Source organism: Vulpes lagopus, chromosome 14 (assembly GCF_018345385.1).
Source record: "Vulpes lagopus strain Blue_001 chromosome 14, ASM1834538v1, whole genome shotgun sequence".
NCBI classification, from domain to species: Eukaryota; Metazoa; Chordata; class Mammalia; order Carnivora; family Canidae; genus Vulpes; species Vulpes lagopus.
Window position 1 is genome coordinate 30782373 of NC_054837.1, and position 26157 is coordinate 30808529.

General features: G+C 45.5%; 1 protein-coding gene across 2 annotated transcripts in view; it reads left to right on the forward strand.

Annotated features, from left to right (window-relative positions):
* DNAH10 (dynein axonemal heavy chain 10) overlaps nucleotides 1–26157 on the forward strand; it is a 132522-nt gene that overhangs the window by 1415 nt on the left and 104950 nt on the right. The window contains exons 2-14 of one of the 2 annotated variants that reach the window (XM_041729521.1): nucleotides 831–905; nucleotides 5941–6041; nucleotides 7103–7211; nucleotides 9690–9805; nucleotides 11371–11581; nucleotides 11884–12041; nucleotides 12704–12934; nucleotides 14635–14825; nucleotides 16321–16519; nucleotides 19233–19427; nucleotides 22107–22277; nucleotides 24439–24615; nucleotides 25489–25614. In XM_041729521.1, coding sequence (XP_041585455.1) covers nucleotides 831–905; nucleotides 5941–6041; nucleotides 7103–7211; nucleotides 9690–9805; nucleotides 11371–11581; nucleotides 11884–12041; nucleotides 12704–12934; nucleotides 14635–14825; nucleotides 16321–16519; nucleotides 19233–19427; nucleotides 22107–22277; nucleotides 24439–24615; nucleotides 25489–25614 — 2060 coding nt within the window. Of the gene's footprint in view, nucleotides 1–830; nucleotides 906–5940; nucleotides 6042–7102; nucleotides 7212–9689; nucleotides 9806–11370; nucleotides 11582–11883; nucleotides 12042–12703; nucleotides 12935–14634; nucleotides 14826–16320; nucleotides 16520–19232; nucleotides 19428–21442; nucleotides 22278–24438; nucleotides 24616–25488; nucleotides 25615–26157 lie in introns of those variants that run through there. The other variant, XM_041729520.1, reaches the window with a different exon arrangement.

Consider the following 26157-nt stretch of genomic DNA (forward strand, 5'->3'; position numbering starts at 1 on the left):
ATGTCAATACCTATAGATCTACATACCTTTATAGGTTTTAAGTATATCGATAGACCATATTTTATTTATCTTTCCATAGCATTTTTTCCCCCACAAAGTAACAATGCACACCTGTCTTCACACTGTGTATCTCTACGGTGTAGGTTTATAAAAGCAGAGTTGCAGGTTTCCTAGGTGTGTGCATTTACACCACAGATAGGCTGCCAAACTGCTCTCTAGAAAGGCCCTGCCAGTCCACACCCAGCAGTGGCCAGGCTCCTGTTAGCCAAGGGTCTTGCCAACCCTGGATACTGTCAATCTTTTTAATATCTGGTGATCCCACATATGAAAGGGGGCTGCACTTGCTTGATCTATATTACATTTTTAATAATAATTAGTGGAGTTGAGCCTCTTTCTTAAGCTGGTTGGTCCCTTGTATTTCCAGGGGGGCTGGTGGAACCATCCCATCACTCTGGGACCTTGACCTTCATCTCCTGGGGAACTTGGTGCCGCTTAAAGCTGTCTTTGGCACCTGGAACACTTCGGGATGACTGTGTTGGTTCAGAAGTTGGCGCCAGTCCACGAGGGCAGGGAGGGGTGAGCAAGGAGGCAGAAGGCTCCAGACGGCAGGTGGCAGGTGTAACAAGCCCTAACAGGCCCGGGAACTCGCACCTGAGGAGCAGGCGCCCCTTCTCCCTCCCCCGCCCGCCAGCATCTCAGGGTCCTCAGGGTCCCCGGAGCTCCACCCAAGGGCGGGCCTCCCGCGTCTCCCCGCGACCTCCCCCGGGGTCTCGCGCGGTGGGATGGACGGACACGTGTCATTTTTGTCTTCCCTGCTCGCGGCGGTCAAGAGGGCGACACGCCGGCGGCGGCAGCGGAGGGCGGCGCGGAGGAGGCGGAGGACGCGCCGAAGGAAGAGACCGGGGGTGAGTCAGGCAGGGGTCGGGGCGCTGGCTGGGGCGGGCTCCGGGTGAGGAGGGGGCGGGCTGGGCGAGCGGTGCGGAGTGGGGTGCCTGCTGCGGGGGGGGTCCGCACACTGCTGCAGCCAACCCCGCCCTCACACGGGGCAGCCGCCCTAGGCCCCGGGCTGCGCTGAGCGGCCGTGCAGTGGGGGGGGGGACACGTTCCCGTAGAGCATCCGCCTGGCTTGACGCGCACCCCTGCCTCTCTGCCTCTGGGGGTCAGTCTTCCAGCCCGTTCTCTTGTGGAGGACGGCCACGGGGAATAGGGGCCAGCCTCTCCACGACCTCTGCTTTTACATACGCAAGACCCTCTTCCCAAGGAGAGTCCCGTCCGAGGGTCTGGGCTGCGCGAATCTGGGGGTGCACTGTTGCACCCGGTATAGCACAGGACGCGGACCCCCCATCACTGTGCAGGCGCCGGTATAGCAAAGGCCGTGGACCCCCCCATCACTGTGCAGGCGCCGGTATAGCACAGGCCGTGGACCCCCCCATCACTGTGCAGGCGCCGGTATAGCACAGGCCGTGGACCCCCCCATCACTGTGCAGGCGCCGGTATAGCAAAGGCCGTGGACCCCCCCATCACTGTGCAGGCGCCGGTGTAGCACAGGACGCGGACCCCCCCATCACTGTGCAGGCACCGGTGTAGCACAGGACGCGGACCCCCCCATCACTGTGCAGGCGCCGGTATAGCACAGGACGCGGACCCCCCCATCACTGTGCAGGCGCCGGTGTAGCACAGGACGCGGACCCCCCCATCACTGTGCAGGCGCCGGTGTAGCACAGGACGCGGACCCCCCCATCACTGTGCAGGCGCCGGTATAGCACAGGCCGTGGACCCCCCCATCACTGTGCAGGCGCCGGTATAGCAAAGGCCGTGGACCCCCCCATCACTGTGCAGGCGCCGGTATAGCACAGGACGCGGACCCCCCCATCACTGTGCAGGCACCGGTGTAGCACAGGACGCGGACCCCCCCATCACTGTGCAGGCGCCGGTGTAGCACAGGACGCGGACCCCCCCCCATCACTGTGCAGGCACCAGTATAGCACAGGACAGGAAACCCCCGTTGCTGTGCAAGTAGTGTTGGGGTCAGGCAGTCACGTGGTGGACATTCTGTTTTGTAGCCACAGCTTCCTTCCCCTTGGCAAACCACTTGCACCTTTTCTTTTGGCCAGTGTGAGGCACGAGTGGAGGATTTTTACTACTAATCAGTGGAAATGCCTGAGCTGGAGAAGTTGCTGTAAATACACCTGAGTGTGCCTGACACCTGCTGAGTCTGCAGGCTCTGGTTCTCCTGGAGTGATGGAGTGGCTTTAGCTTCATGCTTTGTCCCACTTCTCCTGCTGGCAATTTTCTTTTTCTTTTTCCTTCCTTTTCTCTCTCTTAGATTTCTTATTTATTTATTTTTTCATGAGAGACAGAGAGGCAGAAACATAGGCAGAGGGAGAAGCAGGCTCCATGCAGGGAGCCCGATGTGGGACTTGATCCTGGACCCCAGGATCACGCCCTGAGCCAAAGGCAGATGCTCAACCCATGAGCCACCCAGGCATCCCTTCTCTTTTCTGTTGTTGAGTGATTTCATTTTTTTAAAAAGATTATTTATTTATTTATTCATGAGAGACATAGAGAGGCAGAGTCATAGGCAGAGGGAGAAGCAGGCTGCCTGCAGGAAGCCTGATGCAGGACTCGATCCCAGGACCCCAGGATCACACTCTGAGCCAAAGGCAAATGCTCAACCACTGAACCACCCAGGTGCTCCTTATTTCTGGTGTATTCCTACTATTGACCTAACTGAATTGTCTTTTTGTCCTCATTCCTGAAACTGTTTATTTTATCCTTTTTTGGGCAGTTGCATATATTTTTAAAAATTTTATTAAGTTTTTAGAATTTGAATTTCAGTATAGTTAAGTGTTATATTAGTTTCAGGTGTACAATATTGTGATTCAGCATCACCTGGTGCTCATCAGGCTAAATGCCCTCCTTAAAAAAAAAAAAAAAAAAATCCCTGGGTGGCGCAGCGGTTTGGCGCCTGCCTTTGGCCCAGGGCGCGATCCTGGAGACCCGGGATCGAGTCCCACGTCGGGCTCCCGGTGCATGGAGCCTGCTTCTCCCTCTGCCTATGTCTCTGCCTTTCTCTCTCTTTGACTATCATAAAAAAAAAAAAAAAATGCCCTCCTTCATCCCCATCACCTATTTCCCCCATCTGTCCACCCCCTTCCATCTGGTGACTGTCACTGTGTTCTCTGTAGTTAAGAATCTGTTTCGGATTTTATCTTTCTTTCTTTTTTCCCTTTATTTTGTCTCTTAAATTCCACATATGAGTGAAATCATGTGGTATTTGTCTCTTAACATGTATTTCACTTAGCATAATATTCTCTGCCTCCATCCGTATTGTTGCAAATGGCAAAGTTTCATTCTTTTCTATGGCTGATAATATTCCACTGTGCATGTCGATACACACACCACATCTTTATCTATTTGTCTATTCATAGATACTTGAGCTGCTTTCATAATTTTATTACTGTAAATAATGCTGCAATGAACATAGGGATGCATGTATCTTTCTGAGTTAGTGTTCTTGTATTCTTTGGATAAATACCCAGTAGTGCAATTGCTAGATTGGAGGGTAGCTCTTTTTTTTTTTTTTATCAATTAATTAACCTGTAGTGTATTATTAGTTTCAAGGGTAGAATTTAATGATTCATCAGTTGCATATCACACCCAGTGCTCATTCCATCACATGCCCTCCTAAATGCCCTTTCCCTAGTTATCCTCTCCCCCCACTTCCTCTCCAGTAACCCACAGTTTGTTTTCTAGAGTTAAGAATCTCTTATGGTTTGTCTCTCTATTTTTAACTTTTTGAGGGCCCTCCATACTGTTTGCCAGAGTGGCTGCACCCGTTTGCACTCCCCCCAACAGTGCATGGGGGTTCTTTTTTCTCCACATCTTCACCAACACTTGTTTCTTGTGTTTTTTATTTTAGCCATTCTGACAGGTGTGGGTGATATCTCATTGTGGTCTTGATTTGCATTTCCCTGATGATGAGTGATGTTGAGCATCTTTCCATGTGTCGGCCATCTGTATCTGGGGCAAGGGTTGTTAACCAGGGGTGACTTGGGTCCCCCATGGGGCATTTGGTGAAGTCTAGAGACATTTTGGTTGTTACCATTGGTGGATGGGTGCTGCTGGCATCTAGGAGGTAGAGGTCAGGGATTCTACTGAACATCCTAAAATGCACAGGACAGTGCCCACCACAAAGAATGATTTGGCCTCAAAAGCCAGTAGGGCTGGGCAGCCCGGGTGGCTCAGCGGTTTAGCGCCACCTTCAGCCCAGGGCGTGATCCTGGGGTCCTGGGATCAGAAGATAAATAAATCTTAAAAAAAAAAAAAAAAGCCAGTAGGGCTGAGACTGAGAAAACGGTGCTCCAGAACATGCACATACCCAGCAGAACTAAACGGCCCCCTGTGCCACACTTATCCCATGATACTTCTGCCCTTACAGGAACGAAACCTGTAGATTAGACATATCACTTTCACAAGATACTGAATATTTGAAAATCAGAGGGAAAGGGGCTTTGGCAATGGGCTGTGTCTCTGCTAATCATCCTTATCTTCTCAGAAGTATTTGTTTTTAACCAAAATGTCCTCCCCTCTGTAGTACAGATTGCAGGGCCAGGACGCTGAGATCAGAAACACAGGCTGCCTGTTCTCAGGAAGGCTAGTTAAGTTTTTTTAAAAATATTTTATTTATTCATAAGAGACACAGAGAGAGAGGAAGAGACATAGGCAGAGGGAGAAGTAAGCTCCCTACAGGGAGCCTGATGTGGAACTTGATCCCAGGACTCTGGGATCACGACCTGAGCCAAACAACCACTCAGGCACCTAGGTGCCCCTAAGTTGGGTTTTGATAAGAGGGATGGTGGGTATGGGCCACAGCCATACTTAACTGTGGGACTTCATGAAGACACAGTGATTAACCTCTAGACAAGAAAGACTTCCGTGGAAGGAGACTGCTTGGAGAAAAAGATCAGGGAAGTCTTCTGGGCAAAGCAAATTAATGTTACTTCCAAGTCTATATTTAAGTGTATTTTTTCTTATTGTGGTAAAATATACATAACATAAAACTTAACAATTGGAACGACGACTTCTAGGTGGACAGTTTAGTGGCGCTGCATTCACTTGGTGCCTTTCTAAGTGTGTTTTTGGCAACAGGCTGTTGGGGGTGCTCTAATGATGTTGGTACTGCTGGCTACAGACTATTTCCTCTGCCAGTCAGTGTGTGTGCCAGGCACCGAACCACACCATAATCAAATCATCTGGAGTCTGACCACTAGATGTTATTGTCTCCATTTTATGGGTGAGAAAACCAGGAGTAGACCAGTAGACCCCACACACTGATTTGATTCCAAAGCCATACTGGCTTTGTATGGCACCTTTTGCAGTAAAAGCCGAACTGTTTTTGGGAAAGCTCTCCCTTCTCTGTGATCACTGGATTTGTCAGTAACTCTTGGGCCTAGGACCAGCAGGTTCTGAGGTTTACAGATCTGTATCGGTAACAGGAGACTTGAGAGATATATGTATTCATTTTACTTAGGTTACTTTTCTTTTAATCCCCCACAAGTTTTGAGTTTTATAGAGAAAATAGAATAAATGCTGATATGTGAGCTATAATTCCTGTTCTTGTGATAAAACTCCCTCTTAGGTAAAAATCTCAGGAAAGTCACTCATTGCATGTGGTAGCTGGGACATGCACACATGCACACATGCACACATACACATTAAACTTCCAACTGAGAACCCGCCCATCAGACAAAGACTCCCATCATTATAATGTACATCAAGGCTATGACAGGATTCATTTGTGGAAAACGTATGTGTTGCTTTTTGATAACATGCCTATAGGATGAAATATGCTGTTGTACAAGATGCAGGCCTGCTCTTGATGGTAAGAAATCTACTTTTCTGATCATTTCATTTTGCACACTGAATAATGTTTTGCAGCTAAGAATATGCAGCTGAGAAACAATTCCACGTATCCGCCTATACCTGGCATAGAGAACGAAGAAGTGGACAAAGAGACTTTTGAAGACCTCCCTGTCAAGGTACGCTGGGCTCTGTCTCCCCCTTGATGGGATAATGGGAATTTCATCCTCTCCACTGAGTCTGGGTAACTGATAGTTCATGCAAGGCAGAGAGATGGAAGGATCCTATGTTGGGAGTCCCCACAGCTACCCTCGGATGGAATGATTTGCTAGAATGACTCACAGGACCCAGAAGAACTTTTATACTTGTGGTTATAGTTTATTTCCGTCAGAGGATGCAGAGTGGATTCAACAAAGAAAAAAGTATATATGGCAGAGTATGGGGGAAGGAGGGACCCAAGCTCCCCGAGGCTGGCGTGGACATGTTGGTTCTCTTGGTGACTGTGTGCAAGAACACACAGGAAGTATTCTCAGTCCGGGAATCTCACCCAAGCCTTGCTTTCCAGAGTTTCTCCTGGGTTCAGTCTCTAGCCTTTTGGAAGCCAAACTGATATCATGTGACCAGGGCCCCAGGCAAACAAAAACAAGCATTGACCATTGATCACATTGCTAGTGTAAGACCTGGCATGACCCAAGGCCCCAGGCATACAGAGACACATCAGGCAAGCTGTTCCAAAAACAGAAGTTATCACCCAGGAGCTGGCTAAGGACCAGCTTGAAAGCCTTTGGAACAGGCGGGGTTTGGGCAACCTAGGCTTGCTGAGGTAACCTTCTAAACTTCACAAATCCCAGTGGTGGAGTTTAAAGCCAGGACATAAGCAACTAACCTGGGCTGTGCTAAATGAAATTCCTTTGAACTGCTTCATGGATATACTCCACTCCTGAAAGCAAATTCAAGCCTATTTGTTGCAATTTACAGCCTAGGAAAGCTCCATCTAGACTTTTCCCGGGTCTGCTGATTCAAATGTGGCTGCGCTGGCCAGTTAATAGGAGTCGGGCTGAGCACTCAAGTCTGGGTGTGTGTGTGTGTGTGTGTGTGTGTGTGTGTGGTCTGCTAGGGCCCGTTGTCAGCCAGGGAGATGAGAAGGCACAGAGAGGAGGGCTCAGGTGTGCTTGAACGTTAGGTCGTCTGAGTGAGTGGGCATCTCTCAGCCTAACAGTTTCTTGTCCCCACATTTCAGAGAACCGTGAGGCACATTGTGGAAAAGACCTATCTCAATGTGCTATGTACTCCTGTTCCTGAGGAGTTTCTGGACCAGAATGTGGTGTATTTTCTCAGAAACACAAAAGGTATATTCTGTGTGTGTGCATGAGGGTGGCTGTATATGCACATGGCTGTGCATCTGTGTGATTAATAATTTTTACATTTTCTTGAGAATACAACTTTTTTTTTTTCAGGACAGGCAATCCTCATTATTTGGGGGTTCCATATTTCCAAATGCACCTACTCACATATTTTCATAACCCCCAAATCAATGCTTGCAATGTCTTGAGGTCATTTGTGGATATGCATAGGATGGGGAAACATTGGACTTTTTAAAGATTTTATTTATCTATTTATTTAGTTAGTTTCAAGGGTAGAATTTAGTGACTCATCAGTTGCATATAACACCCAGTGCTCATTACATCCCATGCCCTCCTTAATGCCCATCACCCAGTTACCCCATCCTCCCATTCTCATCCCCTCCAGCAATCCTCAGTTTATTTCCTAGAGTTCAGCATCTCTTATGGTTTGCCTGCCTCTCAGTTTTTCATCTTATTTTATTTTTCTTCCCCTTCCTTATGTTCATCTGTTTTGTTTCTTAAATTCCACATATGAGTGAACCATATAATTGTCTTTCTCTGATTGACTTATTCCACTTAGCATCATACCCTCTAGTTAGAGGGATTTCATTGCAAGATTTCATTCTTTTTGATGGCTGAGTAGTGTTTCATTGTATATATACCACATCTTCTGTATCCATTCATCTGTCGATGGACACTTGGGCTCTTTCCGTATTTTGGCTCTTTTGGACACTGTTGCTCTAAACATTGGGGTGCAGGTGCCCCTTCAAATAAGATTTTATTTTTAAGTAATCTTCACACCCAACACTTGGCTTGAACTCATGACCTGGGGATCAAGCATTGCGTACTCTACCAACTGAGCCAGCCGGGGTGCCTGCCTCTTAATGGGGAAACATTTGAGTCACTGAATGTGTGTGTTCCCATGAGCAAACACAGGGATGCATTTTAACTCTTGTACTGTAAACAACTGTCCTTAATGTGGTCTCTTCAGTGCCATGATTTTCACATTTTTTGTGCTTTTTGTTGGTGATTTCACTAAAATGGCCTCCAGCATAGTACTGAAGCACTGTCTAGCGTTCCTGAGCACAAGGAGGCTGTGACTTTTCTCACAGATGACGCAGACGTATTAGATGAACTTAGTTCAGGTGTGAGTTATTGTGCCAGCTGAGTTCAGAGTTAACGAATCAACGATATGTGTTAGATTAGTTGTCTTTATTTTTAAAAGATTTATTAATTCATGAGAGACAGAGAGCAGAGACACAGGCAGAGGGAGGAGAAGAAGGCTCCATGCAGGGAGCCCGACATGGGACTTGATCCCAGATCCCTGGATCACACCCTGAGCTGAAGGCAGACGCTCAACCCCTGAGCCATCCAGGCATTTGGAGATCAGGCTCTTTCTTTTGCATTCTGGGTTCTTATGTACTTTCCCTTTGAAACAAATTTATTTGAGTAAAGAAGAGTTTGATACACAGAAGAGTATTGAAGACAGAATAAGGTTGACACAGAGGTGGGTCCGAAGCCAGTGAAATAACTGCCTTCGCTGATATATTTGTGGCATTTCTATTTTATTTCCCAAGGAGGCTAAGGGAAGAGCCCAAGTGACCTTCAAAATGTCTACTGTGCTCATCAGTGTTTGGTCGGGTGGAATAAAGACATGTAAAATAAAACCCGGCCACAGAGTAGGCTGTTACCAAATCTGTCTTTAAAAATATTCCTGACTCAGAAGGGACTCTGGCAATGAATTGGGCAGGTGTTGCTGGGAGTGGGGACTCAGGCAAAGCAAGGAACCTAGCAAACATTTCTAGAAAACACAACTGTGTCTATCCTTGTCTGGCTGTAAACACTGAGGCCAGGTCTGCTGGGCGGTGCAGCTATGTAGCACTGTTTGTGGGGGCCCCGGGGACCACAGCACTCGGCTTACATCACTCGGGCCAAAGGATTCGTCTGTATAGACATCAGCATAATTTTTTAAAAAGATTTTTACTTATTTTTTTTTAAAGATTTTTTATTTATTCATGATAGACACACAGAGAGAGAGAGACACAAGCAGAGGGAGAAGCAGTCTCCATGTAGGGAGCCTGATGTGGGACTCGATCCTAGGTCTCCAGGATCACACCCTGGGCCAAAGGCAGGCGCCAAACCGCTGAGCTACCCAGGGATCCTCCAAGATTTTACTTATTTATTCATGAAAGACACAGACAGGGAGAGAGAGGCAGAGACATAGGCAGAGGGAGAAGCAGACTCCCTGCAGGGAGCCTGATGTGGGACTTGATCCCAGGACCACAGTATCATGACCTGAGCCAAAGGCAGAAGCTCAACCACTAAACCATCCAGGTGCCCCAACATCAGCATAATTTTGAGTCTGTGCCTGAAACGTTCCTGGGTAGCTACTCGGGAAGAAGGAGCAGATTCCTGGACACTTGGAAGAGTTCACTGCCTGCCACCTCCCCAGGCGACTCATTCTTTGAATCTTTTCCCATGCAGAGATGATCTCTGAAGCTACAGACATGAAGGAAGCCATGGAGATCATGCCTAAGACTCTGGAGTATGGAATTATCAATGCGAATGTGCTTCATTTTCTGAAGAATATCGTGTGTCAGGTAACTGTGGATTTTGTAAGATTCAGGCCATCTGATTCATTTACTCCACAAAGAAGGAGTGTCCAACAGTTCTTAGGTCCCAGGTGCCACTGGGTACCCTGAGGGTAGAGCAGCAATTGACATGGACTAGATTTCTGTGCTCTAGGAGCTGATCTTTGTGCTCTAGGGGGAAAGACATGAAACACAGGTTCATAAGCTGGAAAATAATCAGGTGGCAGCAAGTGGCATAGGTTATATAGACCCTAGTAATGTGATAGACATGGACTGTGTGCATGCACATGTGTGTGTGTTTGTGTGTGCAGGAAGTGGTGGTAAGGGATGGCCTCACTGAGGAGGTGATGTCTGATAGACAAACAATGAAAAAAACCCATCCATGAACATATTAATTCTGCTAATGATAAGTTACTAGGGAAGTGTCACAGGGTGGGGCTGAGGTAGTCAAGAGAGACCCCTCTGAGGTTGTGACATTGAGCCGAGACCTGAATCAGACATGTGAAGATCTGGGGTGCAGGGGGTGGAGAACATAACATCCTGGGCAGAAAGGATAGCATGCCCAAGAGTCCTGAGGCAGGAGCAGACATAGCTTGGTCCAGGAGCAGAAGGAGGGTCAGTGCAGCTGGAGAAGAGTGGAGAAGGTTAGAAAGGAGGGTAGGTTTTTGGTAGGGGAATAACATGAGCTAGTTTGCATCGTTCCTCTGGCTGTTGTGTGAAAATTATACCATGGGAGTTGGGGAGGGAGGCAAAAAGCTGAAGGGAAGAATAGACCAATAGGAGGCTGTGGAAGAGTCTGGAGGGGGAATGGTTGTGGAGACTGGAGTTCAATCAGGGGAGGGAATGGGAGGTAGGTGGAGCCAAGAAGATGTTCTGCTGGGGAGAGGACATGTTGGATGTCACTGTGAGTGTGTGGCCAGCAGAATCCAGGCTGTGAAACCAGGGGTCAAATATTGTGGGTTCTTTTTCTTAAAGATTTTATTTATTTATTCATGAGAGACACACAGAGAGAGGCAGAGACACAGGGAGAGGGGAGCCCGATGCAGGACTCAATCCCAGGACCCCAGGATCACGACCTGAGCAAAAGGCAGATGCTCAACCACTGAGCCACCTAGGTGCCCCTAGATTTTTATTTATTTAAGTAATCTCTATACCCAGCGTGGGGCTTGAACTCACAACCCCGAGATCAAGAGTCGCATGCTCTATGGACTGAGCCAGCCAAGTGCCCCATCCCCTTCTTTATTTTAACCCTCACATGAACTAGCCCGGTGCTGAGCCAAGTCGGTAACACCTGGTTCTCCTCTTGTTGGTGCCATAGTAACAGACCCAGCAGCCTGGGGGCTGGGGGCCGATGGCAGCCACAGAAACGCAGTATTGTTTCCTGGGTAGTCTCCTCAGGCTTGGCTCAATTCTTATCCTGGGATCATTTTAGGTCAGTTGATCTGTCTTCAGGTCTGTGCTTCAGGCTTGAGTAGTTTCCACTTTGTAGTTATATCTGTGCCTCCTCTGACAGAATATTCGAAGCCGGAGGCAGTGTAAGTGTGTGACCTTGAACACTGTGGGATTTGTTTCAGGTTTTCCTGCCAGGTCTGTCCTTCAATCAGCACAAGGACGCGTCCATGGGATTTACATCTGCGGAAATCTCTGAGTCTTTTGAGCATGAAATGGATCTACCCAACATGCCCGGGGAAGCATATCACAGCATTCAGTTAATACGAGATGAATTTTTAATGAACATTCAGAAGTTTGCAAACAGTATTCAAGGAACAATGCAGCAACTTGAAGGTAAGGCTTCCGTTTGCTCCCGTTTAGTGAAGCATGATGCATTTCCTTTAAGAAGGCAAGTTAAGAGTCCAGGAGTCTTTTGTTTTAATGTGTAATCATTCTTGAACATGACAATGTTTAGTTGCATTCTAATGGGAGGAAATGAAGTATAGATAGATCAGGATAGATCAGGATAGATCAGGATGTATTAGATCTCACTGTACTGATGTCTGGAGAAAAGAACCATCTGATTCACTTGAACACTATTGTCTGTAATCATTTCCTCCAAACTAGTGGCTAACCGACCATTTCTGTTCTACTAGGTGAGATCAAGTTAGAAATGCCAAGCATCAGCTTAAAGACAGAGGTGTCTGAACTGGCCGCTAACCCGGAAGTCGTTGAAATCTTAGAGCAGTGTGTGATAAACTGGTTAAATCTGATATCTGCCACTGTCGAGGGCCAGCTGAAAAAGACTCCTCAGGTAACTCAGGCGATGCCTTTGCAGATTCCCTGACAGTTCACGCTGGCCACTGGAGAAAGAGCCAGGAGTCTGGGAATCTCTTTGATCCAACTTCTTTTCTTACTGTTTTGTGACCTCCTTAAAAGTTCAAAGCAAACATATCCAAGCTGTCATTCTTGGGCTTTCTGATGTTAGCATGTTGCCAGATCATACCCTGGATTGACAAAAATAATACTGTATGTCAGTCAGGATGCTGGGGCTGCCCAAAACAGGAAACCTAATTCAGCTGGCTTAAACAAGAGACAATTTATTGGTTCACATAACTGAAAAGTCCAGAGGCGGGGCTGATTTCAGGTATGGTTTGTTTCTGCTGTGTTTCTCTCAGAATCCCTCATCTCATTTCCACCCTCCTCTCTGTGGGGGCTTCCTCCTCAGGCTGCTGTCCTTCATGGTGGCAACTTGTTCATCTCCACATCACATTGGAGAAAGGCAGAGTGTCTTTGTTCAATATTCTGAGCCAGAGTCCTGAGATTCACTCTGATTGGACCATTCTGGGTCAAGTGCATGGATTGGTTCCTATTTGGAGCAGCTGGGAAGAGAGGGAGGGATGCTGTAGAAGCAACCACAGGTGTTCATGCCATGCCAATGGTGACAGTTTGTATGTTCATGTCACTTCCTCTCAGGGTAATGGTCCTCTGGCCGAAATTGAGTTCTGGCGGGAAAGGAATGCAACCCTGAGTGCACTCCACGAGCAAACAAAACTTCCAATAGTCAGGAAAGTCTTGGATGTGATCAGGGAGTCTGATTCTATGCTTGTGGCTAACCTGCAGCCGGTCTTAACAGAGTTATTCAAGCTCCACATGGAGGCCTCAGACAATGTGCGGTTCCTGTCCACCGTGGAGCGCCATTTCAAGGTACTCTGGGCATACTGCACTTTGGAAAGTCAGCTCCGTGACTTAGATCTCACACGGATTTAGTTTCCTTTTTTTTTTTTTAAAGATTTTATTTATTTATTCATGAGAGACACACACAGAGAGAGGCAGATACACAGGCAGAGGGAGAAGCAGGATCCATGCAGGGAGCCCGACGTGGGACTCAATCCCGGGTCTCCAGGATCACGCCCTGGGCTGAAGGAGGTGCTAAACCGCTGCGCCACCTGGGCTGCCCAGTTCCCCTTTTTAATTCAGCATTTAAGCAACTGTGGTAGCATGCATGTGACATGGATTATTTTAACTGTGTGTAAGTGGGTAGTTTAGTTGCACTATACACATGCGCGTGCACACACACACACACACACACACACGATGTTGGGCACCCATCCTGAACACCTGTAAGTAAGCATTTCATCACGTCTAACATAAATTATGAACCCCTGACCTAAGTATTCCCCTCTCCTGGTACCCCTGGTGACCTCTATTCCATTCTCTGTCTCTATGATTTTGCCCATTCTAGGTATTTTCTGTAAGTGCAAGCATTCATCTTTTATGCATAATAAACTATCTCATTGGGATTTTGACTTACATTCCCCAATAACTAATGAGGCTGAACACTTTTTTCATGTGCTTCTTGGGCCATTCACATATTTTTTTTTTCATTCACATATTTTGATAAAATGTCTGTTTTAATCTTTTCCCCATTTTTGATTTGTCTTGTTGATTCAGGAGTTAAATAAAATTTTTTGTTTGAATACAAGATCCTTATCAGATATGTGATTTGCACTATCCTAGCCTGTGGGCTTTTTCACTTTCTTGATGACAAATATTTTCTTTGTTTTCCCATTTTGTGGGTCAGGAATTTGGGGAGAACTTAGCCAGGCAGTTCATCTTGGCTTCAGGTACAACAGCTTGGGTAACCGGGCTTCAAGACCCGCTTCCAAATGGCTTCTTTGGCCACATAGCTGGTACCTGCTTGTTCCTTGGCCTCTTTCTCTCCATGTGGTATCTCATCCCCCAGGATTTCTCCATGTGGTTTGGATGTCTCAAGTCTGGTGGCTTTAGGGTAACAGGACAGTCACACTTCTTACCTGGTGGCTGGCTTCCAAGAGACCAGAAGCAGGCTAGCTAAGGGCTGTGCTCAGAAGTGGTACAGCATTACCTCTGCCATATTTTACTGACTAAGGAAGTTGACAGTCTGTGTAGATTTGAGGGGGTGGAGAAGATGATGCCATCTCTTAATGGTGAGGGGACACAGTCAAGATGTTGTTGTGGCTGCGTTTGGAAAATACAATCTGCTGCATATAATGTGTACTGGGCATGTATGTGTATACTCAATAGATACACAGATGTATTCTTTTTCTGTATATTTCTTTTTCTTACTCTCTCTTTACCTATATGTATACTCACACACACTCATACTTGTGCAAATTGCTTTATTTACTTTCATTTGTAAATCTTATCTGTCTTTCCACATCCATGCCTCCAGACCTATTTCAAATGTCTTTTTTTTTTTTTTCAAATGTCTTTTGGTAGTGAAACACTTCCTCCCATAAGAAGCATGTATGTTTTTTTTTTTTTTTTTGACTTAGGGAGAGCGAAATTTCCTGTGGAAATTTCCTGTGTTGCTTTTATGAAACTTCTTGACCCCAAGGCTAAGGTCACTTGCTCTCTTCTGTTAGAATATAACCCATGGATCCAGCTTTCACGTCGTCTTGGAGACAATCCCCTCCATGATGAGTGCACTGAGGATGGTGTGGATTATCTCCCGACACTACAATAAAGATGAAAGAATGATCCCACTCATGGAGCGGATTGCCTGGGAAATTGCTGAAAGAGTCTGCAAAGTGGTCAATCTGCGCACTTTGTTCAAGTAAGAAGTAATGACGCTTTATGTTTTTTTTCTTTAAGATCTTAAATAGCCTTTGGGGCGCCGGAGTGGTTCAGTCAGTGAAGCATCTAGGTCTTGATCTCAGCTCAGGTTTTGGTCTCAGGGTTGTTTGAGCCCCACACTGGGCTCTACAATGGGTGTGACACCTACTTAAAAAAAAAAGATCTTAAACAGCTTTATTGAAACAAGATTCAGGCACCATACAATTCACCCATTTATGATGTACAATTCAGTGACTCCTTGATGGTATTCAGAGTCATGTGTCCATCACCATAATCGATTGTAGAATATTTTCTTCAATTCAAAAAGAAACCCCATACTCTTTAGCTGTCATCTCTGGTCTTTCCGACTCACCTGGCCCTGGGCAACCACAGATCTACTTTCTACCTCTGTGGATTTGCCTATGCCATGGAGTCATCCAACATGGGGTCTTTTATGATGGGCTTCATTCACTCAGCATCATGTTTTCAAAGTTCAATGGTGTTGGAGCAAGGGTCAGTGCTTCCTTCCTCTTCATGGCCAAGTAATACCCTGTTGTGTGGATTTATAAGTTATTTAATTTAATTTAATTTAAAAATATTATTTATTTTAGAGAGAGTGAGAGAGTGTGTGTGAGTGGGGGAGGAGGGGTAGAGGGAGAAGCAGACTCCCTGCTGAGCAGGAACCCTGAAGTGGGGTTCAATCCCAGGACCCTGAGATCATGACCTGAGCCAAAACCAAGAATCTGATATTCAACTGACTGAGACACTCAGGTGCCCTGTAGGTTATTTTATTTTAATCAGGACCGTTTTCCTTAGTTATTCTGGGAGAGACCAAGTCTCAGGTCTGGACCCTGGTCCCCTGAGGTGGGAGAGCCTCTGGGATCAAATGTGAAAGGAGTTGTAGATCTTCACTTTCTTAAAAAAAGAAAAAAATCAGGCCCCGGGGTGGCTCAGTGGTTGAGTGTCTGCCTTCAGCTCAGGTCGTGATCCTGGGGTCCTGGGATCAAGTCCTGCTTTGGGCTCCTTGTGGGGAGCCTGCTTCTCCCTTTGCCTGTGTCTCTGCCTCTGTGTGTGTGTGTCTCATGAATAAATAAATAAAATCTTAAAAAAAAATCTATACAAGTGAAATAGGTACCGAAACCTTGGTATTATCTCTTCACTCTTTGGCCTTCTGGCCTGGAGCCCAGGGCCGCCTGTTCCCTTTGCAGCTCAGGCAGACAGCTTCTTGGGGAGCCTCAGCTCACGGGTTGAGTGGGCAGCTGTGGCGGAGGTCAGCCTGAGGGGTGATTTGCAATCCCTGGCCTTGCAGATGCGCAGGGGTGTTGTGCCCTTGCAAAGTGGGGCAGAGCAGCAGCCCGGCCCTTAAGCTGTCCCTGAGGTTGTGAGACCAGGCGAGCCCTGCTCCTTGGTGAGGAGTCTGCCTCACCTTGTGGTGTGCGGCTGGGACACACTGAAGCTCCACCTGTCCCCATCGCTGCCTCTCCTTTTCTTCACAGAGAAAATCGAGCCAGTGCCCAGCACAAAACCTTGGAGGCCAGGAATGTCCTGCACATGTGGAAAAAGGCCTATTTTGATACCCGGGCCAAGATTGAAGCTTCAGGGAGAGAAGCTCGGTGGGAGTTTGACCAAAAGCGGCTGTTTGAGAGAACAGATTACATGGCCTCCATCTGCCAGGACCTCTGTGACATTTTGCAGGTGGGAAGGCTGGCACAGCTTTTCTCTGTTGCACATGCAGCTGGCTGGGGTGGGGACTTGCCTGATGGAAAGCAGTTTGGCTCTGGCACACCTTCCATGTAAGGGGGAGGGCAGGAGACAGGGTCTGGAAGACGGAAGCAGTTGAGAGCCCATAAAATGTACCAGAATATACCAGAGCCACATCAGACCTTTTGTGCCTTTTCCTTGTTTTCTGTGACACCCCTCCTTTTCACCCTGCTTTTGGCTGTCCCTTGGCCTCCAGCCATTCTTTCTCAGTGTCTTTTGCAAGATCCCCCTCCTTGGTCCTCCCATTAAGTGTTGGAACTTCTCAAAGTCCAGTCCAAGGCTTCTCTCTTGTTTCTCTCCTGAAGGCACCTCATGCTTGCTCACTGCATCAGCTGCTGACCATCTGCCAGGGACTCCCCATTTACCCGATCCCTCCCTCTCCGAAGTGATTGTAAAAGGGCTTACCGGCTGATTGGATAAATTCCACCCATCCATTCATTCTTAATATTTGTTGAGAACTCATTTGTGCCAGGCGCCTGTGCTTACCCACTAAAGACACAACGGGAGCAAATCCAGGGCCGGCCACATAACCCGCAGCACCCAGCGCAAACAGATGTGGGACCCCCTGGTTCAAAATGCAGGAAAAAATGCTATTAAAAGCATTAAAATAGGGATGCCTGGGTGGCTCAGTCAGTTAAGCATCTGCCTTTGGGTCAGATCATGATCTCAGGGTCTTGGGATCGAGCCCCATGTTGGCTCTGCCTGCTTGTGCACTTTCTCTCTGTCTGTGTCAAATAAACAAATAAAATCTTTTTTAAAAAAAACATTAAAATATAAAGCTTTTCCCTTTCTTCTGATGTCTCTCGCCTCAGCAGGCTTTAGTTTTTGTTTGTTTGCCATGGTTGTGACAAAGAAAAGAGAGTAAAGGGAAATTAAACATTTATATTATTCCATGAATTTTACTGTTCATCTTTAAATTGTGCAATGTTGGCTTAAAATGCAAATTCAGGGCATTTAGCGCATATCTGGAATCACTGAGAGGATACAGTTTGTACTTTGTCACCCGTGGGCACAGACGTATGTCACTGTTGCCAGAGCAGTGGCAGCGCTGCACACAACAAGCTCAGCTGGTTTGCTCTTGCTTCTTGGTGTGGTACATTCTTCCAGGCTTCTCTACTCCTGGCTTCTCTACTCCCTGCTTGGTGACAAGTGAGGAAGAGTGGGGAAGGAGGTGCTATCTCTGCCGCCTGTCTTCTGTCATCATTTCAGGGTGTGCAGTGGGCTAAGGTACAGGAGTAAGAAGGCATATGGTAGGTTTCCTATTCAGGCATGTTTCTCAGAACGGTTCCTAGCCTCCTGTGTTTGAAGCAAAGTGTGGTTTGAAGGGAGAACGTGGTGTCTCAGAGCAGCTGCTGTCCTTTGTGCTTGTTGATGTGACATGAGAATGTCCCAGAACTGCTGTGCGTGGCGGGCCCACTGGAATCCTGTGCTTTTGCTGCGTCACATACTCTATGTGGCGAGGAGCAGGGGACACGCAAATCCCAGTGACCTGTTTATGTGTGTGCACAACTGTCCCATAAGCCTTCCTTTATAAAACACACGTGGAAAAGATAAAATTTTTTAAAAAGATTATTTATTTATTTATGAGAGACACAGAGAGAGGCAGAGGCACAGGCAGAGGGAGAAAGCAGGCTCCCTGCAAGGAGCCCAATGTAGGACTCGATCCCAGGACCCTGGGATCACGCCCTGAGCCGAAGGCAGATGCTCAACCACTGAGCCACCCAGGCGTCCTCAAAGATAAAATTATTAAGAATTTCAAGAAGGTGATAGCAGAGCCTTAAACCCAGCACAGGGCCCTTCCACACCTGGAGCCCTGTGCACTTGCCTGGGTCACAACGCCTCTGAAGCTGGCCCTGGTAAACACATATGTAGCCTATGGCTTCATGGAGCTTACAGTCTGATAGCAGAAAGATGGTAGATATAATAATCACACAAATATGTAGCTATGGCTGAAGTGAGTGCTCTGAAAAGCACAGTCGAGGGGGCTCTAGAGTGTGTACCAGGGCCTGATCTTTTCTAAGGGGTTGGACGTGACATAGTCATAGTCAATGATGAGTAGTAGCTAGCTAGGCAATTTGAACTGCAAACAAAGGTGCTGTGACAGAAAGGAATGTGCAACTGAAAGAGGGTGGGGGTGGCTGCAAGGAGGCAGGATGGGGGGAGCAGCATTGGAAGGGGTTGAAGGGAGGATGTATGGGTCTGAACATACAAATTTTGCAAACTATGTCAGGACATCTGGATCTTGTCTTACATGCAATGGGCATAGTACCAGAGGTCTTAGACTAGGAGAATGTTATCTATATGACATGATTTAAAAAAAAGGATTTATTATTTTAGAGTGAGAGAAAGGGAGAGAGAGAGTGCATGTGCATGCTGGTGAGTGGAGGAGGGGCAGAAGGAGAGAATCATCAGCAGACTCCCTACTGCAGCAGAGCCTGAGTTAGGGCTTGATCCCATCCTACCACCCTGAGATCATGACCTGAGTCAAAATCAAGAGTCAAGATGCTCAACCAACTAAGCCACCTAGGTGCCCCTGTGTAACATGATTCTTGCCCTCAGGCAAATCTGGACATGCAATCCATTTGTAGTTAGAACATTCGTGAGAAAACTGAAAGGCAACTCCCTTGTGTTTTGTTTTTTTGGACAGGTTATGGAGGAATTTTACAATATATTTGGTCCAGAACTAAAGGCAGTGACGGGGGATCCCAAGCGTATCGACGATGTCCTATGCAGGGTGGACAGCCTGGTCACCCCCATGGAAAACCTGGCCTTTGACCCTTTCAGTATTAAGTCTTCCCAGTACTGGAAATACGTGATGGATGACTTCAAGATTGAAGTTCTGGCAAGTAACACATCTATCAATTTAATCTCAGAAGCAGCTACCACATTTTCCCCATGTTAAGTTAGTTTTTTAGTTATGCTTGGAATTTTTTTTAAGTCATACAAAGTAATACCTGCTTTTTTTGTAAAAAAGAAATCAGAAACAATATAGAGGAATATAAGGCAGAAGTAAACATTCCTTAATCTTCCTTGTCCCCATTCCTATCCCTAGGTATAAAAAGGTTAAATCAAGCTGGACACAGTAGCATTTCTACAAAGATGGGTTGGGTGTATAATTGGAGAGGACATGGGAGGGTGATGTATGAGACTTGACTTAGTAGGCAATAGAGAGCCACTGAAGGTTGTTGACCAAGGGGGTGAGATAATCAGAATTATTGTTGAGGAAAGTTCTTCTGGTCACAGCCTAGGCTGATTTAGGCTGGGGAATTACAGGAGATGGGGAGATGATACAGGAGGGTGTGACTTGGGGTGTAGGGGAGGCAGAGCTGTCAAAGAGAGACTGTAGCTGAGAATATAGTTTCACTCCATACAGCATGGTAGGATGGTGTATGGTTCATCATGCATACCTTCTCAGCTTCATGTGGGAAGCACACCAGTAGCATCCCCATTTTAGGTCTTGAGTAAATGTTTTTATAACCCAGAGCATCTTTTTGTATGGACAACGCCAGAGAATTCTTCTTGGGTTATCTAAACACTTCCATTTCTTAAAAAATATTTATTTGTTGTAGAAAGAGTGAGTGAGCACACAAGTACAGGGAGGGGCAGAGGGAGAGGGATAGAGAATCCTCAGCCAGACTCCCAGGTGAGTATGGAGCCTGATGCAGAGCTTGATCTCAGGACTCTTACATCAAGACCTGCGTGAAATCGAGTGTTGACTGCGTAACTGACCCCAGGGGCCCCTAAGCATTTCCATTTTAATTGTATCCAGTTTATTCTCAGCTTCTGTTTTATTTAAGTGTTATTAATTTTTAAATTGAACTTTTCATTAAAGTCACTTTGCTAAGTAATGCTAAAAGGCTAATAATAAGAAAAAGCAACCCCATGCTATTCATTCCCATTCTTGCTATCATTTTTCATAATTTTCAGTTTTTTTTGTTTACCCTCCTATTTCCTAAAAAACATGCCAATGTGATTACTTTGTGATTTATCTAATGTAATCAGTTTTAGATACCTATTAACTTTTCAGAGTAGATATAGACTTGCCTGTCCTATTCCTACCCCTATCCCCCTTTGTCTCTTTGTCATCTAACATAGTTTTATCATAACTTTTGGTTAAATTAATGGTTAGTGTTTACTCATTATATCTGTGCAAATATTGTTCACTGGTGAGCCAAGAAGCCCATCATAACCACACCACCTTTCTTGTACAACCCTTTATTTTTCTTGAAGTTAATCATTGCTTTTATTTTTATTTGCCTGGTTTTTTACATACTTGTTGTTTTTTCCCATCTGCTCTAACATCTCTGCCACATATCTATCAATAATGGGTTCAATCTGCTCAAAAATATCAGTACTCTTATTTTCCTGGAGACCTTTATCCCATTCTGCTCCAGTGTAGATTATTTGCTCTTTAGACTTATTGCAAAACAGTCACCCTAGGACTTCTCATCTTTTCTAATCTGTGTTGGATCCTGTTTTCTAGATTTCATATCTTCCTCTTTCCTTATTTAGCTCTTGTTTTGCTGGAGCACATTTTTTAGTAGCTTCCGAAGAAAGGTTTCATGGGACATATATTTTTTGAGTCTTGTATGCATGAATTCTGAAATGAAGTTAGTTACAGAATTTAAGGTTGAAATAACTTTTTTTTTAAAGATATTTGAACTTTTATTTAGATATTTGATCATTGATTTCTAGCTTCCAGTATTATTAGAACTCTGTTGTCATTTTTTTTAAAAGAGAGACATAGTGTGTGCATGAAGTGGGGGGCAGAGGGAGAGGGAGAAAGAGAATCTTAAGGAGGCTTCATGTCCAATATGGAGCCCAACATAGGACTCGATCTCATGACCCTGAGATCTAGTCCTGAGCCAAAATCAAGGGTCAGATGCTTAACTTATGGAGCCACCCAGGCATCCTTGAACTCTGATGTCTTTCTGATTTAATTTTTCTAGAACCAACCATTTACTCTTTGTAGAGTGGGGTGGGATGAGGGTATAGAGGATGCATAGTAGTCTGGCTGTGCAGGGTGGAGAAGGGATCCTGTGTTTGCTTCTCACCCTCCTGGTGCCTGGTGTCTCCAAATGTTCAGCCTCTTGGAGGTTTCACAGGGGGAGGAAATGAGTACCCGCCTGCTCCCCCATTGCCAGCAGGTTGTAATTCTCTGCTTTCTATGAAGTTATTTACTTTCCGTCCGCCTAAAACTTCTGAACTATCTCTTCTGCTTTTGTGTTGTCTTTCATTTTCTTTGTTTATATGAGTTAACACTTAAAAAAATTTCCTTTGACGTTTTTGAACTGAATTAGAGGAGGTAGGAGAAAGCCAGTGCATCTAATCTGCCATTTTTAACTGGACACCAGCTTCCTCTAAAGCACAATGGAAATCCATCTCAAGTCATGACTATGTTTTTTGCTTGTTTCTTTCCACTTTGTTTTTCCAGGATAGTTAGTTATAGAGACACGAGGGCTGTTTTCCTTCCTTCCTTCTTCTTCTTCTTTTTTTTTTTTTTTACTTTTTGTTTTTGCAGGTTATTGAGAAAAAGGCAAAAAGTTTTATCGATGAATCTTTTAAGACACTTCGATCAGCTGAAGCAGCATTTGATATGCTTTTAAAATTTAAGCATATTCGTTCACGAGAAGCTATCAATCGACAAATGATGATGAAGTTTAATGATATTCTTGTACAGTATTGCAAAGAGGTAATTGATAAATCTATAGGTGCCAGAGCAGTAAAAGACACTTGGCAGTATGTGAAGAATGGAATCATGTTATTATCTGTCTCTCCTATCCAAATCCAGAGAAACTGTGGAATTTTCACAGATAAGCCAAACAAAATGGGTTTGTTTATTTAGTGAAGAAATTCAGTAAGAATTTATCAAGTCCAATGTTATATAGCTCACATTGTGTTGGGCTCTGTATGAGTTAGGAGTAGAAATAATCACATCATTGCAGAAGTCCTAGCTAACCATATATGTATTGATATGTTCAGAAAAATGTTCCTGGTGCTCACATATTCCAAGTATGAATGTTAAGCACAGAGAGAGATGAACAAAACATAGAATATGCCTTCAAAGAAGTCAGTATCTAGTGGGAGAAACAGACCAAAAAAATGCTTATCATTTTATTTAGAGGATAAAATGAGAATATGTGACATAATTTGGTCAGCATCAGTTGGTGTGACATAAAGGGATAAAATGATCTTCAAATGTATAGTTTCCTTGCTGCTGTTGTAACAAGGTACTGCAAACTTTGTGACTTAAAACCACACAGACTTGTTATCCTACATACTGTTCTGAAAGTCAGAAGTCTGCCATGGTCTGATTGGGTTGAAATCAAGGTGTTCTCAGGGCTCTAGTTCTTTCTGGAGTCTCTAGGGGAGAATTGATTTTTTTGTATTTTCCCCAGCTTTTAGAGATTCCTTCCATCTTCAAAGCCAGCAACAGCTAGTCCTGTGTCCATCACTCTGACCCTGTCCTCTGCCTCCTTCTTCCTCTTATAAGGGCCCCTGGAATACATTGGGCCTACCCAGATAATCCAGGGCCATCACCCTATTATATAAGGTCAGCTGCTTGGCAACCTTGATTCCCCTTTGTCATGTAAGGTAGCTATTCACAGGCTCTAGGGATCAGGACTGTTACTGGGGCACTGGAATTCTGTCTCCCACATCTGATTACCCATATGCGGGCGTGGAGATGCTTCTTTTAAAATGAAGGTCCAGGCCACATGGTCCAGCAATTCCACTTTTGGGCATAGACCCTAAAGAAGTGAAAACAGAGCCTGGAAGAGATATTTGCACACCCATGTTCACTAGCAGCACTATTCACAATAGCGAAAATGTGGAAACAACCCAAATGTCTATTGGTAGATGAATAGATAAACAAGATGTGGTTTATTCATACAATGGAATATGATTCAGCCTTATAAAGGAAGGACCTCCTGACACATGCTACAGCATGGATGAACCTGAAGGCATTATGTTAAGTGAGATAAGCCAGTCAAAAAAAGTCAACTACTCTATGATTCCATTTACGTGAGGTACTTAGAGGAGTCAGATTCATGGATTCAGAAAGTAGGGTGGTGAGTGCTAGGGGCCGGGGCAGGAAGATGGGGAGCTAGTGTTTCATGGGGACAGTCTCAGTTTGGGAAGGATGAAACAGTTCTGGAGATGATGGTGGTGGCAGTTGTATGACAGTGTGAATGTGCTTGCCACCGAGATGCACTTAATGATGGTAAATATTATGTTATGTATTTTTTACAATAATTTAAAAAAATTACATAAATAATTATAATATTTCAGTGGTATGTTGTCCCTGCATGCCACACAGACGCATACATGCACGCATGTGCACACACAATGCAAGCCTGGTCACTAGTCATGCCTAGAACAGATTTCAGAATTTCTTTTTTTTTTAAGATTTTATTTTATTTATTCATGAGAAACACACAGAGAGAGGCAAACACACAGGCAGAGGGAGAAGCAGACTCCCTGTGGGGAGCCCTATGTGGGACTTGATCCCAGGACCCAAGGATCACACCCTGAGCCAAAGGCAGATGCTCAACCACTGAGCCACCCAAGCATCCTGATTTCAGAATTTCTAATAAGTCAGTGAAATGATTCTACACAGTGTGTAGTAATAAAGCATTTGGAGCACTGCATATGTTAAAGCAAAGAAAAGAACTGCTGGAGTATAAGAAAAAGTGGTAAAAAATGAGTAAGTGGTCAAAAGCACAATTCTGTATCTCATTCACTCTCTGACATTCCAGTGTTCATTGCTTTAAAGACACAAATCCCAGCTTTAGTCTTTTCTGGCTCACAGGTTGGTGTGTACCACTTACAGAGTGCCTTTGATTGCTTTTCAGATCGACGTAGTTAATAAACTCTTTGTTCAGAACCTGGACAACCCACCCCTGTATAAGAATCACCCTCCGGTAGCAGGTGCAATCTACTGGGAACGGTCCCTGTTCTCTCGGATCAAGCACACCATCCTCAGATTTCAGGAGGTGGAGGAGATACTGGACAGTGACCGAGGAAGAGAAGTATGTTGCTTTTGCTGGAGTTGTCCCCTTGTACGTCTCACGACTATGTGAGGAGCACATTCATGCCTGTAACTTATAACGTCTTTCCCGTGGTCCCTGATTTCAGGCTCAGTTTTAAAACCACCTTTGTGTCACTTATCTTTGGTATCTTAATGCATATGACATCTTCCAGGTCACAAGCCATGTAGGCTTTTTCCTGACCTTGTTCTTCTGCTTCTCTGGAAGGTGACCCTCTTTCTGATAATACTGTCCCTCCCCCACCCATGGGTTTTTGTATGTTATAAGGCAGGGTTTGACAAACCTTTTGTTTAAAGGCTCAGAGAGTAGATGCTTTAGGCATTTGCAGGTCATACAGTCTCTGTCCCAACTACTCATCTCTGCTGTGGTAGAGAAGAAGGTAGCCCTAGATAGTGTGATGATGAACATGCAGGGGCTGCATTCTCATAAAACTTCCTTTACCAATGCTTAAATTCTCATTTCATATACTTTTCACATGTCGCAAAGCACTGTCATTCTTTTTGATTTCCTGCTAATCATTTAAAGATGTAAAAGCTGTTGTTAGCTCTTGGGTGACATCAGATGCGGCCCACGGGCTGAGGTCTGCTGATCTCTGCCAGTTGGTGTGGATTTCAAGCCATAGCATCTCAAACACGCCGTCTAAAATTCGTGAAAATCTGGATGCTTCCTTTTGCAAAATGTGCTAACAGATTTTTTTCTTTTTGAGAGAGAGAGAAAGAGAGAGAGAGAGAGGAGAGAGAGAGAGAGAGAGAGGAGAGAGAGAGAGAGGAGAGAGAGAGAGAGAGAGAGAGGAGAGAGAGAGAGAGAAGTGTTATTTCCAAGGACAAACTGACAGTTGCCTGGGTTCTTTGACAGGTGAAACAGAAGTACTTGGAAATGGGCAGGACAATGAAAGACTTTGAGGACAGAAAGTACGAGCAGTGGAGAGAGGCCACGGAGCTGGTCCTGCCAGCTCTTATGAAGAAGAGTCTGCTTACCAAGGTGTGTATCTGCAGATCCTTGCCCAGACCAGGGCGCTCAGGGTCGATGATGGCGTCTGCTGTTTTCCTGAGGTTCGATGCATTGACATGCTTGCAGCTAATGGGTATTTCCAAAATCAAAGGCTAAGAAGGGCCAGGTTGACAGGGGAGGAGAGGAGAGGCACAAAGAAGGGGGAGATGGAGGCAGTATAATGTCATGGTTAGGAAATGTGGCAGAGTCAGGCAGCCCTACTGACTCCATGAGCAAGCAGGTTCAGCCTCAGCTTGCCCATTTGGAAAGTGAATCAGGTCTAATGACATCAACACACAAAGTATTGGTTGAGCTATGTGTGAAATTGTTGGCAGTCGACCTCCAGAAAAATGCCATTTCCTACAATTCACCCTTAGCCATAGCACTTAGCCACATAGAGCCTGATCCACAGCAAACGCTCAGTGAAGTGCTGAGCGTACCCCTGTGAGGGAGGAGAGACCTGGCTGAGGCGGCTTCAGAACCGTGGTCTCGAAATCCTGCAGTGGGCACCCAAATGAGCTCAGAGGGCTGGAT